This window comes from Convolutriloba macropyga, chromosome 13 (assembly GCF_964194025.1).
Source record: "Convolutriloba macropyga chromosome 13, txConMacr16.3, whole genome shotgun sequence".
In the NCBI taxonomy this organism is placed as follows: domain Eukaryota; kingdom Metazoa; phylum Xenacoelomorpha; order Acoela; family Convolutidae; genus Convolutriloba; species Convolutriloba macropyga.
In genome coordinates, this window is record NC_134480.1 from 9,273,579 (window position 1) to 9,292,022 (window position 18,444).

The 18,444-nt window shown below is 34.9% G+C and overlaps 1 protein-coding gene across 1 annotated transcript in view; it reads right to left on the reverse strand.

The window, feature by feature from the left end:
• LOC142352043 (dynein axonemal heavy chain 1-like) overlaps positions 1–18,444 on the reverse strand; it is a 234,705-nt gene that overhangs the window by 175,469 nt on the left and 40,792 nt on the right. The window contains 7 exon segments of the mRNA XM_075404390.1: positions 7,069–7,438; positions 8,963–9,131; positions 9,674–9,822; positions 10,213–10,514; positions 11,208–11,412; positions 17,416–17,618; positions 18,131–18,295. Of these exon segments, the coding sequence (XP_075260505.1) occupies positions 7,069–7,438; positions 8,963–9,131; positions 9,674–9,822; positions 10,213–10,514; positions 11,208–11,412; positions 17,416–17,618; positions 18,131–18,295 (1,563 nt within the window).

Here is an 18,444-nt window from a genome sequence, read left to right on the forward strand (position 1 = left end):
TGTCATATGCAATTTTTTGGCACCTAACTTTGGTTTTTGAATCGGCACCTTTTGGGTCTTTTATACTTCACAAATTTCGTTCGCTGAATTCTTCTGTATTAGAAAGCTTTCGTACAGCGAATCTTTGACAAACAAATTTCCACCAGCCACCTTTTAATCCTTGACGTTTTCGGCGAGTTTTCCTTCACAAATTTTCAAGACAACCTTTTTCATCAACAACAATTTTTTGACAACGAAATACAAAAAGCAATGTTTTTTCCGGTCATAAACCCTTTTTGTCTTTACACAATTTTGATCATTTACATTTTAAGTATCAGAAGCTTTTCAGTCATAGACCGTTTTCTGAAGAAATTTTTCGTCAGAGACCGGTTTCTGAACCACTAATCAGCCAATGATTATTTCGAAACTATTGTTTTTGTTTATTGAAACACCGATTATTGTCTTTTTCTTTAACAAAAAAATTTCGGCACAGGCTTTTTCGCAAAACATTTTTCGGTAGATGACGCGACCTCTTAGCAACATTTTGGGTCAATGACCTTTTGGCAACACTTTTTGGTGAATGACTTTTTTGTAACAATTTTTGATCTATGAACTCTTCGAAACATTAATCGGTCAATGGCGTTAAAGCACACTTTATCGGTCATTAATCAAAATTAAGCAACCGCTTAACCGTGCTCTTTGGTAGTACTGTTAAAACATGCTGCTCAGTGATGCCTCTAAAACATGCCGCCTTATGTGTTCATACGATTAATTTCGACACTATTGTTTTTGTTCATTAAAACAGGGATTATTGTTTTTTTCTTTATCAAAAAAATTTCGGCAACAGAATTTTTCACAAAGCTTTTTTCGGTAGATGACACGACCTCTTAGCAACATTTTAGTTCAATGACCTTTTGGCAACAGTTTTCGGTCAATGACCTTTTGTAACATTTTTCGATCAATGACCTTTTAGAAACAGTAATCGGTCAATGGCGTTAAAGCACACTTTTTCGGTCTTTAACCCCAATTAAGCAACCACTTAACCGTGCTCTTCGGTAGTGCTGTTAAAAAATGCTGCTCAGTGATGCCTCTAAAACATGCCGCCTTATGTGTTCACGCGATTAATATATAGGATTCCATTAATCAGCGAACCGAAATGATTTCCAAATAAATGAATCATTTGAACAATTATAAGAGCCCCTTGCTGTTCATAAAAAACTGAAACTTTCATCGAAGGGCAAAGAAAACTCATGAAAATAATTATGAAAACAAATTGTCTGAGCCACAAAAGATATCAGTCAAAAAACATAACCAACAGACAAATGAATGTTTGGTTCAGCAAAAAGCTAATAATAACTATCAATAATGCGACTTAGATGATGTCAAAATTAAGAACAAAAAAGGAGAAGGTTTAAAATACTTTTGTGTTTTGAAAAAACTTAGTCTGAAAGTCATTAAAACCTTTAGCTATAATATGAAACTAATGAAATGATTAATTTATACATCCGAGAGTCATTGAGATCTTTCATAATCAAGGATATATTGAATGACTTAAAAAAGAGCAAGAAGCACAAATAAAAATTAAAATATCTAAAAAATTTTGCGAGACAATGGTTTTGGATTGGTCAAAACCATAAGATATTCATCCGAAACTTTCATTGCAAATTCTTTGGAGGTCAATTGGAGTTGTCACTAATCTGATAATTTATGCAAAAAATGAACCTCAAAAGTGGGCAGACGTGCAAAAATCGCAACGTTTTTTTATTAAAAAAAAACTCGCCGAAACAACCATTAGATAAAATTGAAACCAATTAAAAGAGACATCGAAGACATATTGTGCTCACTTAACTGAGAAAAAGCTGAAGGTCGACAAAAGTGTGACATGACACATGCAAAGTTCAAAAGTTTACTGATATTTTCCTAAAACCAATATATACAAAGTCATAAGAGCCATTAGATATCGACTGAAAACACGGTATAGTTTAATCTGTACCAATAAAACAAAACAATTGAATTTTTTATTAGACAGACTAAGCCATGAGACTGCAAAAAGAACAAAAAGTGCAGGCAAAACATAAAAATTCAGTTTAGATAATTTTCTAAAACATTTTGACAAGCCTTAAAAACCACGAGCTCATTCTCAAAGCTAATGTTAAGTTCATTGGAGCTCAATCTCGTGGATATGGGTCTTAAAAAACAGCGTGCTCCAATATAGTCGGAACAGTTTTTGATTATGCGAGTTCATGGAGAGTACAATTCTAGCGCTGATATAACTGCGCGCTCAACTAAACGGCTGATTATTCTATATATTTCTGAAAGATAGTTTGGCAAATGAAAAATCTCAATATATCAAATATAAACCATGCATTTTAGATACTCATTGAGTTAGATTAGAAAACATGCAATAGTCTGATTCAAGGAGACTAGGAAGTAGAAACAAAAACCCTTGGTCTACTATTCACAAAACTTTAAAACTCGAAAAATCACCGTTTAATTCTATATTCAACGTTGTACGGGCTTTTTAATGATACCACTCACAACTCTCTACAATGAATATATCGATCGGCGAAAATTGACTGAACAAAAAAATCCATTTGAGTATATAGTTCCTCCCTCCCACTAAAGTGAGGACGCAACAATTAAACGATGGCAAAAACCATGCCTAATATAAAAACAGCTGTTTAATATGTTAACTAATATCTTAATAAGTTCTTTAATACGCTAGAATCATACGCATGATTCTGATGTTCAAAATAATTATATATAGGAACCATACCCGGCAGATTGCCGGAAAATAGCCACCGTTGATTCCAATAAACATGATTGGGATTGAAGGAATAGCAGATATCGAAGAAAAAGATTTTTGTACAAAAACATTTTTTAAGTCTACAGGGGCTACTATCAATACCAATAAGCATAAGAGATGGTAACTAAGATTTATAGGAACGACGTTCAAATATCGGGCATCTAAAAGTAGGCTTTATGGGTTTATCCCGTTTCTATTTCTGACTTCAACTTTTTATTCTGACTCTGTTCATTTTGAATTGTTTTGCTGAGCAACTGATGTTCAAATTCACTTTTAGCAGAATGAGAGAAGAGAGAAACTAGCCTAGAGATGTCAAAAAGATTTCACGCAAAATGCTGAAAAAGCGGCAAAATGGTAAAGCGAAAAAAAGTTCGACGAAGTAGAAAAAAAATTAGGAGCGCTAAAATAGCCGGCTGAGAAGATGAGGGCGGCTATTAAACATATAAAAAGTGCAATAAAATAAGCACCATCAATTCCCATAACTCCGATTGGGATTGAAAGAACAGAAAAAAATGATTTTTCGATAATATTTTAAAAGTGTGAAGTATTTTGATGTAAATTAGATATTAATATTGAAAACAACTTATATATTATTTAAAATTAGATATTAATATTGAAAACAACTTTAACAAACGTTTTGAAGACCAATTTTGCTTGTCCTTTTAAAGTTGTTAGGTATATATTCAGGCTAGTCAGAATAGAACTGGTGTCTTGAGCACAAAAGAGAAACATAACCGACTAAACGTCAGAAGAATTGCTCGCGAACAACTAGTGGGAGCTCTAATCAATTGCAGCCTGCTTCAGTCGAGGGGGGTGAGTCTAAATGGGACTCAGAAGTTCAATAGTGGGCTTCAAATAACCACATTAGAGGTTAACATATACCACTATTAAGATTTAAAGTGAACACTTTTCATTTGACTTTTAAGTATTAAATTGCCGCCAATTGAGTTCAGCTACTTGAAATTGTGATTGAGAGAGAACTTTAGATCACACGAAACGCAAAAAGGCAAGGGCGTAAAAATCACTCGAAAAATCAAAATTGTCAAGCAAAATTTTTGCATAAAAAAGACACACGTTTACAATAATTGCCATGAACTTCGTTCAAGAGAAATTAACAAACCATTCAATATCGCTTTCATCGTGTCCTTTCGGAACAAAATTTTTTGGTCGAGCAAATATGCATTTAATTCTTTGAGCCATTTTTTTGTTTTAGGGATTTTGACTTTGCTTTTGATACTAACGTTCTTTTTCAATGAAGTCCTATCGAAATGTTATGTCTAATTAATGACAAAGCTGTATTAACGCAGCTGAAACAATATAATAGTGTCCTTTACAATTTCCTGATACTACTGTCTTATAATACCCCGGCAATGAATCAAAAACAGCATGTAAAAGTGCACGATCGTTTAATTTTAAACTAGCAGGTCCGTAAAGGCCATCTGAGGGCATCTTATCTTGAAACTTTATCAACTGATATTCTCATTGAAAACTTATTCGTGATAACTGGTGTACATGCAATCGTTTCAATGATTTTTTTTTGCAAAATTACTTTGGACATCAACAAAAAATGAAGAGAGCCAAATATGTCAAATAAAAGTTTTTTGCGAGTTAAGCGTAATAGACGTTCTGAGAGAGCATTACAAAATCAAAACAGATAGAAGGAGGCATAAAGAATGAGGTATAAATAGATTTAAATCACGAAAAAACCCCAAAAGACAGAACAAAAGAAGGTTGAAAGCAGAGAAGGAAAACAGAAAAAATGAGTCTGGGAGAAAGCAAACAGGAGCGACACGCTAAAAAAAGGTAACTAACCAGAAAGAGACGGAAAAATCGAAACTGATGGTAGAGGAAAAACAGAAAGAATACAATGCAACAGAGACCATAAGAACATCAGGAACCCACCTTAAGAAAACCGATAGGAAACAAAAAATTGAATTAAAATCAGTCAAATAACAAGAAAAAAAGTGAGTAAACAACCGAGAAAAGAAAAGAAAGAGCGAGAGAGAGGGCAAGGAGGAAAGTGAGCGAGAGAAAGAATGCAAGAAAAAACAAAAACCATAGAATGAAGGAAAAAGGGACAGCAAAATGAAACAAGCCGAAATCATGAGAAAGTGCAACAACAGCGAGATAAAGAGCAAGCGCAAAAGGCAAAAGCAAAAATTTGAGTAGTAGTAGTAGTAAAAGACTTGAATAGTAAACTCTTGGTAGTAAAAGATTTGAATTATCTTTAACAGGAAGTACAGTCAAAACAAATAACGCAACAATCAGGTGCTGCACACAAATTTTTTTTAACAGCTACAATTAACTGTAAGAAAGAAAGGATACAATGCAACAGAAACCGTAGGACATCGGGAGCCCACCGTAAGTAAACCAATAGGAAACAAGAAAACGAATCAAAAAGACAAAAATTTCAAAATCTAACTGTGATATTTTCTTGAGTGCAAAGCAAATATCGAAGTTGGAGAAAACACTTGAAGAGCACAAATAGAAGATCGCACAATAGAACAAAAAGACAGAACGAAATTGGTGAGAGAGAGATACAACAGTTCAAAAGAGAAGAGAAAACAAATCCTGGGTGAGACAATGAATTTCGGTTTTCATAAAAAGGATGAATGTGTTAATGAGAACACGTTGGATTTGCCGCAAAACGAGGAATATGCTTATAAAAAGGAATCGTTGGCAATCCTTTGCTAACGCTTTTACGAAGTTAACAAACACAACTGAGTTAAAGGGCTGGCTAATGCCACCAACAAAATTTCCCTCGAAAAAATAAAAGGAAAATTATTCACCTATCAAGATTTGTTCCCAATAATTTATTAGAACAGTCCTTAATATGAGAAAGTCCTCTGTTGAGCACTGAAAATTTGTATTTATTTCAAGACCTCAGTGTTGTCATATGCAATTTTTTGGCACCTAACTTTGGTTTTTGAATCGGCACCTTTTGGGTCTTTTATACTTCACAAATTTCGTTCGCTGAATTCTTCTGTATTAGAAAACTTTCGTACAGCGAATCTATGATGAATTCTTCTGTTTGAAAGAACTTTCGTACAAAGAAACTTTTACAAAAAAAATTTCCATCATCCACGTTTGAATTCTTGAAGTTTTCGGTGATTGACTTTTCTGTTACAAATTTTCAAGACAACCTCATCAACAACAATTTTTTCACAATGAATTACAAAAAACAGTTCTTTTTTCGGTCAAACCTCTTTGTCTTGACACAATTTCAATCGTTTACCTTTTCCGTATCAGAAGCTTTTCGGTCACAGACCGTTTTCCTAAGAAGTTTTTGGTCACAAACCTGTTTCTGAGCAACTAGTTGGCCAATGATTTTTTCGACACTATTGTTTTTGTTTATTGAAACACCGATTATTGTCTTTTCCTTTAACAAAAAAAAATCGGCAACAGGGTTTTTCGCAAAGCATTTTTCGGTAAATGACACGACTTCTTAGCATTATTTTGGGTCAATGACCTTTTGTCAACACTTTTCGGTCAATGACCTTTTTGAAACATTTTTCGGTCAATGACCTTTTAGAACCATTAATCGGTCAATGACCTGAACGCACACTTTTTCGGTCATTAACCCCATTTAAACAACAGCTTAAACGTGCTCTTCGGTAGTACTGTTAAAACATGCTGCTCAGTGATGTCTCTAAAACATGCCGCCTTTTGTGTTCACGCGATTAATATATAGACTAGAGGTCTTTTCCCCTCCTCATTTTTTCTTAATCATGGCTTTCGTCGCTTACCAATCTATAATTTGCATAAACCACTCATCAGGGCCCTTCTACCAATGTCCCATTTTCTATCATCAGTCGTTTTAGAGCATTTCCTTTAGCGGTCGTTGACCTTTTTTTGGTTCTGGATATTTTTGGTCACTGACCTTTTTGAAACACTTTTTCGGACATTGACTTTTTTGTTTGAATGTATTTTCGGTCATTGACCTCTAATAACGAGTCCCCTTAACTATGCTTGTTCTATAGGTCTCTTAAACATGCCACTCGAAGCTCTTAAACATGCAGCCCTATAAACTGTCACTCATTTAATATATAAGAAGATTTGAAGCTTGGACATATATATAAAAAGAATTTTATGCTCAAGAATACGATAAATTGGGGTAAAAAATGCAATATACGATTGGGGTAATACGTTATAATGGGGTTAAAATCAATAAACTCGTCGATTATCACCAATTTTTCGTTGCACACGCTTTTTATTTAATTCAATTTATTAGCAATCATTTATTGGAATCCATTTTGTGATAAGTGAGAATCCAAAATTCAAACCTGTGAACTAAGCTGTTCCGAGGACAATTTGAACGTAGTCGTGATCTTATTGGCTAATCCTCTCGCATTGTCAAACCCAAACGAGTACAGCGAAATCTCAGCGATCATAGTGTAGTTTGGTACCATCATAGCAACCGGTCGAAACAGGGCTTTCAAATTATCCGGCAGCTCCGTTCGCCCAGCGTAACCTGGGTTCATAGTGATGAAAACCGCACAGCTGGCTTTGAGTACGAGTTCTACACCTTCGAATTGGAATCGGTCCAGTTTTTGCTGCTGGGCTCTCTGGATTGTAGCGATTTGCTGGGCTACGACTGAGAGTACTTCAATATCGATCCGGTTGAATTCGTCAAAACAGGCCCAAGCACCCGAGCTGAAAAATATTGAAAGCGAGAGTAAAAGTAAGAACGAAAGCAGGAAAAATAAATAAAAACGAACCAGAAAACATAGCAGGACAAGTCCTGACGTACAATTCAAAGAATTTTCAAACAGTAAAAAACAGTAAAAATCAAAGCGAAATTACCGCATGTGAACAAAAAAAACCACTAAGCGAATTTTTGTTCAAACACCATTTTCGCACTCTACTTTAAATTTAGAGTGAAAAAATTTCACGCCGCAAAACCACTCGCTTTTTCCCTCTACTTCCTGTTTCGGCGTGACCAAAATCACTACTCCAATTTGACTTCAAAAATCATGAAAATGTGTGAACAGATCTTAAAAAAAAGACAGCGCCCCAATACAATTCAAATTCTTTGAATTGTAATAAGCTCGCTTAGAGAAAATTTTTGCACACATCAAATTTTCGCTCTCTTAAAAACAGCGGTATGAACAAAAACCACTCTTTTCGCTCCGCTCTTCACTTTTATTCAGCACAAAAAGCACTCCATTTTTTTCATGCGTTTCATTTCCCGCTTCAAAAATCACTCCAATAAAATTGATTAAAAAAAGCACTTCTCCAATACTCTTCTTCGAGTCGTAAAAAAGACAGCGCCCCAATACAATTCAATTTCTTTGAATTGTAATAATATATAAGGTACGTACTGAACAGCCCCCTCTCCCCGTGAAAAAATTTTTGTTCACATTAGCATGTTGATGCTTGTTTTTGCAATGTATAGAGCTTAATGAGGGATGGTATAATCTATTAGAATTTATATATATATATATATATATATATATATATATATATTATATATATATATATATATATATATATATATATGTATATTTATATATACATATATGTATATATATATATATATATATATATATATATATATATATATATATACATATGGATCTTTTCAACAATTGCCCCCTTTTGCAAAAGGGGGCCATTCTTGAATAGAATTTAAGCGAGCGATTTTTTAACCAATCAGAGACGACTAATAACTTTCCGTGTATGCTCATACTGTGTTAAAATGGATAGAAAAAAACGCGCCATGCTAGGGCAATTAGCCGAATTGGAATACAAAGCGAAAAGAATTTCCGACTGGCGGGTCGGTGGGCGCGCCTCGCCGCGATAACCGACCCGCGATTTCCGGATTACATCCCATAGCGCATGCGAGAGGCATGGCCGTGAACAGCGGTCCGCAATTGCGCTTAAACCGAAATTCGGCTATCTAAACTGTAGGCCAACTAATATTGTGGTAAAGTATAGCACAAAAGGGGTAGCGATTCTCTACTAGGTACCAAGGGGGGGGGGGGACACTGATAATAATTAGAATATCTAATTCTGTTCTGAAGCTGATTTCGAAAAAACTCGTCTATGAGATAGACCTCAAAAAGAAACACGGTGACGGAAATTGGGGTTAACCATGATATAATAACATAGAGAGGAAATGTGAGGATAAACGAAAAAATTAATTCAAAAACTATGAACAAGGAAGATAAATCGAACCTTGCGAGACCCTTGAAGAATTTTCCCATGGCCAGATAGTCCAGCTGATCTGAGCAGTTGAACACGACACACTGGATGGCGAAAGCCTTTGCCAGATCTTTTGTAGTTTCAGTCTTTCCAGTTCCTGCGGGACCCGCTGGGGCACCTCCAAACTGCAAGTTGAGTGCTCCTGAAATTAACACCATTTATTATTTTTCAGGCTTGAATTGCTTTCTGCTCCTAGCAAATTTATTTTTATTGATTTAACACTATTAAAAAACATCGGTCTTATATACAGATTTTAAGCTTGGCTTATTTAAAAATCAAGAAGAAATTACATCAGCACCAAAGAATAAAGTTGTAATAATTTCTTAAGTCAGAGTCGAAGTTGGGTATATTACAACTTTATTCTTTGGTGCTGATGCAATTTCTTCTTGATTTTTTATGAGGTACGAAATAGCGTATAATATGTCAAAGGTTTTGCTTATCTTATATAGTTCACGAACCTTACACAACATTTTAGTTAATACCTAAAATTAACAAGTTTACCCAAAATTATGTCAACAAAAATGTTCAAGAGGCTGCGCTACTACCATTCCCCAGTAAAATTGGGATGGTTATCGGACAAGATTCTTGAAAACGACGCTCATTTTACAAGAGGCAAGATTATAAAGGTTATCTTGAAAGATAACCATCCGTTTATGAATGAGGATAAATCAATGAGTGAACAACCTGTGAGTGTGAGGTAACATCTGTCAGTGAGGGGAGTCACAACCAGACGTCCAGTGTTTCCAAGGTACTCATACCCATAGTGGAATCTGGCATTAACTGCCTTCGTGTACATGTCTCCGTCTGGGTTCTCGTCCATCAACCAATAGTACCTGACAAAAACATCGATGCCAGAAATCAACAAAAACATCGATGCCAGTACCGTGCCAGAAATCAACGTAAGTTATTCAAAACTTTTAAGCAGAATTTGCAAACGTTTGTTTAGCTAAATTTGGCAAACCTTTTTGGAAAAAGAAAGCAAGCTTAAACGATTATAATCTTCATCAATAGGTCGATGTGGATTCAAGAGTACAAATGAAACGTGGCCGAGTATGATAGTGGATGTGTAAACAGAAAAATAGTAAACCAATAAAAACATGCCAGCATCTTCCCTCCGATAGCACAACATGAATATGAAACGACCCTGCGGTCGCCAAACTTAGAAACCCAAAAGCTATCCATAATATGTCAATAAAATCCACAGAAAACTCTGTTTTAATTACCTAAGCTGGCTAATCCATTCGAAATCATTGATACTCTGGACATCTTCGTCAACTAGGGTTCCACAGACATCCCTAGCATGCACTTCAATCACAATCAAAGCACTCAAGATCATCCTTCCGATCTTGGTCAATTTCCCTCTGACCAGACCTACGAGATCCTTGATCTGGTCTGTCAACTTCTGGAGTCGTCCTGGCAGGTCGTGCTCTTCAATTGACCCCGAGACCTCTTCTGTCCAGTATGTCTGGGCACCCGCGATTACAACTTGGCCAGGCCAGTTCAAAACCCACTCGGTTCGGGGTCTCTATAACACAGATGCTCAATTGTAGATGCGAACGCAGGTCTGTAGAGCTCTCGAGTTCTCAGCAATAACGATCGACAGTCAATTTGTTCTAAAAATCTGTGCTGAAATCTGCTAAGCAGTCTTGATTAGTTCACTTTTTCATGTTCTCAGTGTCCTAATATTTCCACACTTAATCAAAATCAAATTTCTCAGAAATAGGTAGAAAAAGTTTGAGCCGACGACTTCGCCGGAAAAAATAACTTTTATATTTTTTGCCAAACTAGTTTTAACTGTTGCAAACAGTCATGCTATCGTAACAACCCAAGAATCTCAAAAAATTTTACATCTGGATTTTAATCTGTCCTTCTCCCACTTTGAGAAACTTCTCACAATGCTAACGGTACCAATTATAAAATGAAATACTAAAATAGGGGTGAAATGGGTGTCAGGACAATTTAACCAACTCCATTTTACCCAATACCAATTTTAAGTTACCATATTGTAAAAATTACCAGAACGGCTGTTTAGACCGACTTTATAAATAAATGTCCAGTGGGACTTGATACGAAAGTATTACAAACGAACATCGGATAATTAAACGAAAAGATTAAAGAGCATTGGGTAAAAAGGAATTGCGCAATTTGTCATGTAACCGGTGAAATGATAGGGGAAAAACAAATAGGGGTGAAAAGAGGGGACACCAATCCGACATACCTGTTTGTAGTCCACAAGGGACTGCTTGACCTGATCTCTGACGGAGTCCTTCATGAGATCCTCGATCTTCAACATCCAGTCTTCCACATTCCCCTCGGGGTAGATGTGTCTGCAGAAGGGCACATTCTCCCCCTCCCCACTGTACATGCTCGTGATCTTCAGGTCACTCTCGAACTCAAGTTTGGCAACATTCTCGAAACATTTCCTGTATCAAAATCAATTAAAACGATTAAAAAATTATTAAAATGAATAATAAAAATCACTAAAAAAGATATCCGACATGAATTTTTAATTTTTTTATTATAAGCTTTAATTATTTAACATCTGCATCCATTCTGCATATATAAATAGATCGAGATCTCGACAACATTCTTAAGCAAACAATTAGTACAACAATACGACAGCTCCCGATCTATGAAAATCACTCCCAATATTAGTACCTAGAAACTTAAATTGGTGACAGAAATAACTTTTAAATTCTGTCACAGAAACGGTTGGGAGTATCCGAAAGCAACTTATTTGCACTGGAGAAAATTACTTGTACTGTCTGAACCACAAAATCACATTGGTCATTCCACAACGATAAGTGTAGTACATTTTGAAAGAGGCAGAAACAGAAACATAACCGACTAACGTCGGGCGAATTGCTCTCAAACGACCGGTGAGCGGTCGTTTGAGAGTCTCCAAAAAGTTTGAGCTGTGAAACAGAGCTGAAAGGCTCTAAGAGCACTTAATGCCCGCTGGGCGCTACCTGTTTATCCCGTTTTTGAGGACGGAAAGTCAAAAGCGTCAGACGAAAAATAGGTCAAGCGAAAAATCGCATAAAAAAAAGACCAACAGGACTAATATAATTGCTACAAACTTCGTTTGAGAGCAATTAAAAACCATACAAACATACGCACCACACATAGTACAGAAACAAACACCAACTCACAAATACAAAGCCCAACAGCAAAAACGACATTTTAAATTTTTTTGACAATAAATAAGCACTCACTGTTCGTCACTGTTCATTCGGGTTTTCTGAGTATGTTTCTTTGAAAGAAAAAAGGGGTGAAAATTTTGAGGTAATTGTGTCGGTAAAGGTAACTCTAAAATTAAACTTTGAAATTTAACTTTTTGAAGTTTTTCAAAAAAATTTTTATCGATTTTTATTTTTCATAAGCATGATGGGCCAATCAATTTTTAAAGATCTCGCAGAGATGTCATCAAAAAAATTTAAAAGCTCACCGTTTTGGATGAGGAATTTTTTAAAGCAATTTCTTAGCAAATATTGAGTAATTTTTCATATTTTGACATTTTTCTGACCATTTTTGAACTCTTCCTCTATTTGTGTTTAACTTTTGAAGGAACCAACTCTCACAATAACCTCTCTCTCTCTCTCTCTCTCTCTCTCTCTCTCTCTCTCTCTCTCTCTCTCTCTCTCTTCTCTCTCTCTCTCTCATTCTCCCTCTCTGTCTCTTGCAAACAATTCACACAAAAACAAAACATTTTTATTGGCATCTGATCTTTACTTTGTCACCATTCATTCGTCTTAATGGTTTTTCTATAAATTAGGGGCAGAATTCTTGAGGAAATTGTAAGCGCAATCGAAATTGAAATTCATTTTTTGAAGTTTTTCGATAATTTTTGTCACTTTTCATGTTTCATGAGCACAATATGGGACTATTAATTTTTAAAAAATCTCGCAGAGGCGTTATAAGCGAGACTTAAAAACACACAATTTCAGTATTGGAAATATACTTGAAGCCGCAAATTGCAGCAATTATTAAGTAATTCTTCTAACTTTTCATGCATTTCGACAGTTTTTGAGGTCTCTTTGTTTGTGTTAACAATTAAAGGAACTAACTCACAATAGCTCTCTTTCTCTTCCTTTCTTAACCAAACATAAAACACACATAACATAAACGAACAACCACATATACAAACCCACAGGCGCCCAGACACACACAAAACACAAATACAAGAATAATTCTAGTTAAAAAAATTCCTTTTGTCGGCTGATCTTTACTTAAGGTTGGTCACTCTTCATTTAGGTCTTGATTGTTTTTTACGGAAAACTAGTTGACGAGGACTGCTTGAGGTTATTGTATTGATAATTGTTAAATTGACACAAAACATTGGGATGAACTGTTTGAAGATTTTTGAAATGTTTCGCAATTTTTGATATTTGATGTTTCACGATCATAATCGGCCGATTCGATTTTATTAATATCTCGCAGATGTACCACCAGCTAATTGTTATAAACACAGTTTTGAATTTGGATATATTTAAAACTGCAATTTCTAAAAGTTTTTGAACTCTACCTTACCTCTATTTGTGTCTAACCTCTGAAGGAACGAATTCTCTCACACTACCTTTATCTCTGCTGTAACACAAAATTCACACAAAAACATACATAAATCAACAGAGGCACCCACACAAACAATTAACAAAAAAATGGCATCTGATCTTTCCTCTGTTACCGTTCATTTATGTCATAATTGTTGTTCTATATAACTAGGTGAAGAAATCTTGAGGCAATTGTATCGGTAACAGTAAACTTGGCAAACAAACTTGGTCCATGAGGACAATGGGAGCATTAATTTTTGAAAAATCTTGCAATTGTGTTATAACTGAGACTTAAAAACGCACAATTTTGGTATTGGAAATATATTTGAAGCCGCAAATTGCAGAGATTAATAAATAATTCTAATTTTTCATAATTTCTGACAGTTTTTGCACTCTGCCTTTGTTTGTGACTAACAATGAAAGGAATTCTCTCCAAATAGCTTTCTTTCTCTCTTCCCTTCTTATACAAACATATATAACACATTACATAAACAAGCAACCATACATTCATCAACACAAGCGCGATCACACACATACAAAAACATAAAACACAAATACAAACCTCGCCACCAAAAAAAATGATCGTTAAAAACATACGTTTAGATTCTGATCTTTACATAAGATTCGTAACCGTTCATTTAGATCTGGATTTTTTCCCGAAAACTATTTATGGACTGCCTGGGGCAGTTGTACTGGCATTTGTAAAATTGACACTAAAACTTGGAATGAATCAATTGAAGTTTTTCGAAAAATGTTGCGATTCATAATCGACAGTCAACGCGCATAATCGACCGACTCGTGATTATAAAAATCTCGCAAATGTGCCACCTGCTAAATTTTAAAAACACAGATTTGAGTTTGGATATATTTAAAACGGAAAATTCATTATTTTAATATTTTTGACAGTTTTTATCTCTGCTTCTAATTGAGTCTAACAGAAATTTTATCAATTTTTATATGAGCTGGGAGAAAAGAAATTTTTTCCCTTCGAACAAAGTCTTCGTTTCTGATATGAAGATTTTCACAATCAACAACCTATTTAGTTTTAATTTACAGAAACGCCCGAAGACTGGGAAAGATCAGTTCGAAGAGCAATTTCAAAATTAAACAGAAAAAAAAAACATTTTTTTGCCAATTTTCAAAAAAATTATTAATAACATTTGTATTAAATTTTTCATCCTCGCAACTCATATGGTCTCTAACCCTCAAATTGTTCTGTACCCTATGATACTAGAGGTGATTATTTCGAACGATCTGCAATGACAATATAAAAACATACCCGGCAGATTGCCGGAAAATAGCCGCCGTTGATTACAATAAGCATGATTGGGATTGAAATAACAGAAGATATTGAAAAAAAAAGATTTTTGTACAAAAACATTTTTTTAAGTTCGATTTATTTTGATGGCATTTCGTAGTTGAACATACTTCTGCTTCTTAGAGAGAGGCTACAGGGGCTCCTATCAATACCAATAAGCATTAGAGATGGTAAATAAGACTTATAGGAACGACTTTCAAATAGCGGGCATCTAAAATTGGGCTTTATGGGTTTATCCCGTTTCTATTTCTGGCATCCATTTTTGTACTAACTCTTTTCATTTGAATTGCTTTGCTGAGCAACTGATGTTCAAAATCACTTTTAGCAGAATGAGAGAAGAGAGAAACTAGCCTAGAGAAGTCAAAAAGATTTCACGCAAAATGTTGAAAAGGCGGCAAAATGAGGTAAAGCGAAACATTTTTTTATTCGACGAAGTAAAAAAACATAGCAGGACAAGTCCTGAAATACAATCCAAGTCATTGAATGAAAGACACCTAATGAACCTGACCATCAGATCAATTCAACAATCCCAGCCAACAAGACAAAATCTCAAAAGTTGAGAACCTAAAAGAATCAAACAAACTAACCAAAAAACTATCATTGCTAAAACCCTTGAAGCTTTTAACTTGAAGGCCATATATGACTCATTTCAAAATACTCATTAACTCACGCAAAAATCTTGAAAGAGATGAATCTACCACTAAAAGTAGATAAACTGGACAAATATAACAAATGCATCAAGAAACTGAGAAGAGAAAATTGAAAATTTCCAAAAATAGGGCTATGAAAAAGGTCAAAACATTTTTTGACTATGGAGTTCTGTTTTGTAAACTGTCTATAACATTTAAAAACTTTCTTTGGCCAGTAAAGATAGTTAAACTCAGAGAATGACCAAATCGAAAAATTTGAAATCAATCGAAAATTTTAAATTGCAAGCTTTATATAAAAAATTCCCTACAATTGCAAAATTAAAAAATTGGAAACCAATTTATTGCCCCTAAAAACTATGTAGTAACATGCTAGCAGACCCTATAGGAGGTTCCCTGGCCACTGAATAAAAATTTCAAAAATTCAAAGAAAAAAATTGCAACTTTATCAAAAAAATTGGTAAAAGATATTAAAATGTTGAATACCACTCCATGGCCAAAAAATATTTTCAGTAAACTGTTAGCAAACCCTAGATGAGGCTTCTTGCCCCCTGGGGCTGGAAATTTGAAAAATGACAAAAAATGTCAGAAAATTTGAAAAAAAAAACAAATTTGATATTAAAAAAATTGGCAAAATTCATGAAGTTAAAATGTTCAAAACCACTTCATTACCACTAGAAACTATTCAATAACCTACTATTAAACCCCAGAGGAGCTTTTTTGACATCAAAGTCTGATACAACTCAAAAAATGACAAAAATTTTCAAACAATTTGAAAAAGTTAGTATAAATTACCTTGTTTATATTTGTTTATATTACCTTGTTATATTACCTTGATTAGCAATAGATATAGCGCTTAAAGTGGCCGTAAAAAGCAATTACGTCTTGTAAAGGACCTTTATCAACTTTAATAAACCTCAATTTCTGACTGCTCTAACTAAAAATCCAAAAAATGACGAAAAAGTGCTAAAAATTTCATTATTTTAGGCTGAAAAACTACCAAAAATGAACTTTTAACCTTGAATTACGGCCTTCCAAGTAGCTTCACCACTCTGAGTACTTGAGCGACTACTAAACGCGGGCCTCTAATGAAACTTGATGCCCGCTGAGCTATACCTGTTTATCCCGTTTTGAAGGCTCAAAGTCATGAAAACAGGTGTGAAAACATCTTACAAAAATAAAAAAAAGACAGAGCACCAATACAATCCAATTCCTGGATTGTAAAAAAAATAGGAGCGCTATAATAGCCGGCTGAGAAGATGAGGGCGGCTATTAAAAAACAAATAAAAAAGATAAAAGTTTTTCATCTTTACCTTTAAATAATGACTTTGGTTGATTTGATGCTCTTTTCATGAATCCTGTGCTTTTACTTCTCCAAGGATTTCAAAAGACTCTAAAGGGGAGTTATTATGAATTATGAAGAATTGTTCTCAAAAATAACCCTAGAATTTAGAAAAAAAATACTTTTTTCTGCTTTTAGTTTTACAATTTCAAAGTTGATCTTAAATGTCAACGGGATCTGTCGCACCCCGAGCGATGTTTTTTCTTTTCAATTATTCCTTTGAGTTCCCCTTTTTCAAATTTCTGATAATTTTTATATATATCAAATTTCCATCCTGGGGGCAAAATGCGGTTTCTCTTTAAGATTGGTAAACAAGAAGTGAAAATTTACCGAAAAAAGGGGAAAGAAAAAAAGCCAGCCTCGCATGCATATTCCCTCACTTTGAGAAAAAATGTTTGAACAATAAACAACTTTGTGCATGGTCAAACTATGTACAACCTCATCCGGGGTACTTATAAGTTGTGCTTCATCATAGGGGCCTCAAGCATCAGTTACAATTCTAGCGAAAAAACGAACTTTGAAATTTAAAGATTTTCAAACAAAACTTCCCCCGTCAAGTCTAGGCTGACCTCAAATGTGGCTGTACAGCTGTGGGATCCTTAGTCTGTGACAGGATCTCGAGGAGCTCATCATCTGACAGGAAGTAGAATCGAGGGAACGAGTTCCTCTTAGTCTCCAGGTACTCACTCAGACCCTTCTGCACCTGATCCAAGAGCTTGTTGCAGTCCTTCAGGTTCTCAAGTTTGCGGGGTTCCGGGCACAGTTGGATTACCTGATATGTAAAAATTACTTCTTCCTGGTCTTGAAAACCAGCAAAAAAAATGAGAATGAGTAATAATTTTTTAATAGTTCAATCTAAAATGACCATTTAAACATACAATATTTGCAGGTATTTATAGCCGTTCAAATTAATAGTCAGTATACGAGAACTGGAGGGGGTGGGAGGGGGAGTCAGTCGACATTAAGATAAACTGATATTATTTGATTTACACTTTGGGAAAACATATTCAGTACTCTGTGATATGCATTATTTCTGGAGGCTCGGTTGAAAACAGTCGCTATTTCTAGCTGAATCTTGTGGCACGGAAAGTTTGTAATTGTACTCACAGCCCCATAGAAATACCTTAATCAAAACAAACCCGATAACTTTTTAAGACATTAAAATATACTAAAATATGCACCAATACAACGAATAGTGTTCATAAAAAAGTCCAAAATGAACTAGCGACCAGTTCCAAAGATAATGGAAAATAACAAAATACCAAAAGAGGAACAAAAAAATACCTGTGGTTTTTCTTTAGCTTCCTTCATCAGCTTCCTCCACATTCTCTCCATGGTCTGGTACCTTTTGCCCTCTACGGGCAATTGTCTGTTTATGTCGTCACTAGAGAAGATTGGTTCCAAATATAGCCACGACCTCTGACAGTTCAGCCATTCGTCCAAAACGTCCTAAATGAAATGTCTTTGACAATGGAATGGCAAATAAAGGGATGTTATAATCTATTATTTCAACTATTGCGTTATTAGATTTAACATATATTATATTTAATCGCATAAATCAATCTCTTGATAATTACTCTCAACGCCAGCAGCTTAGA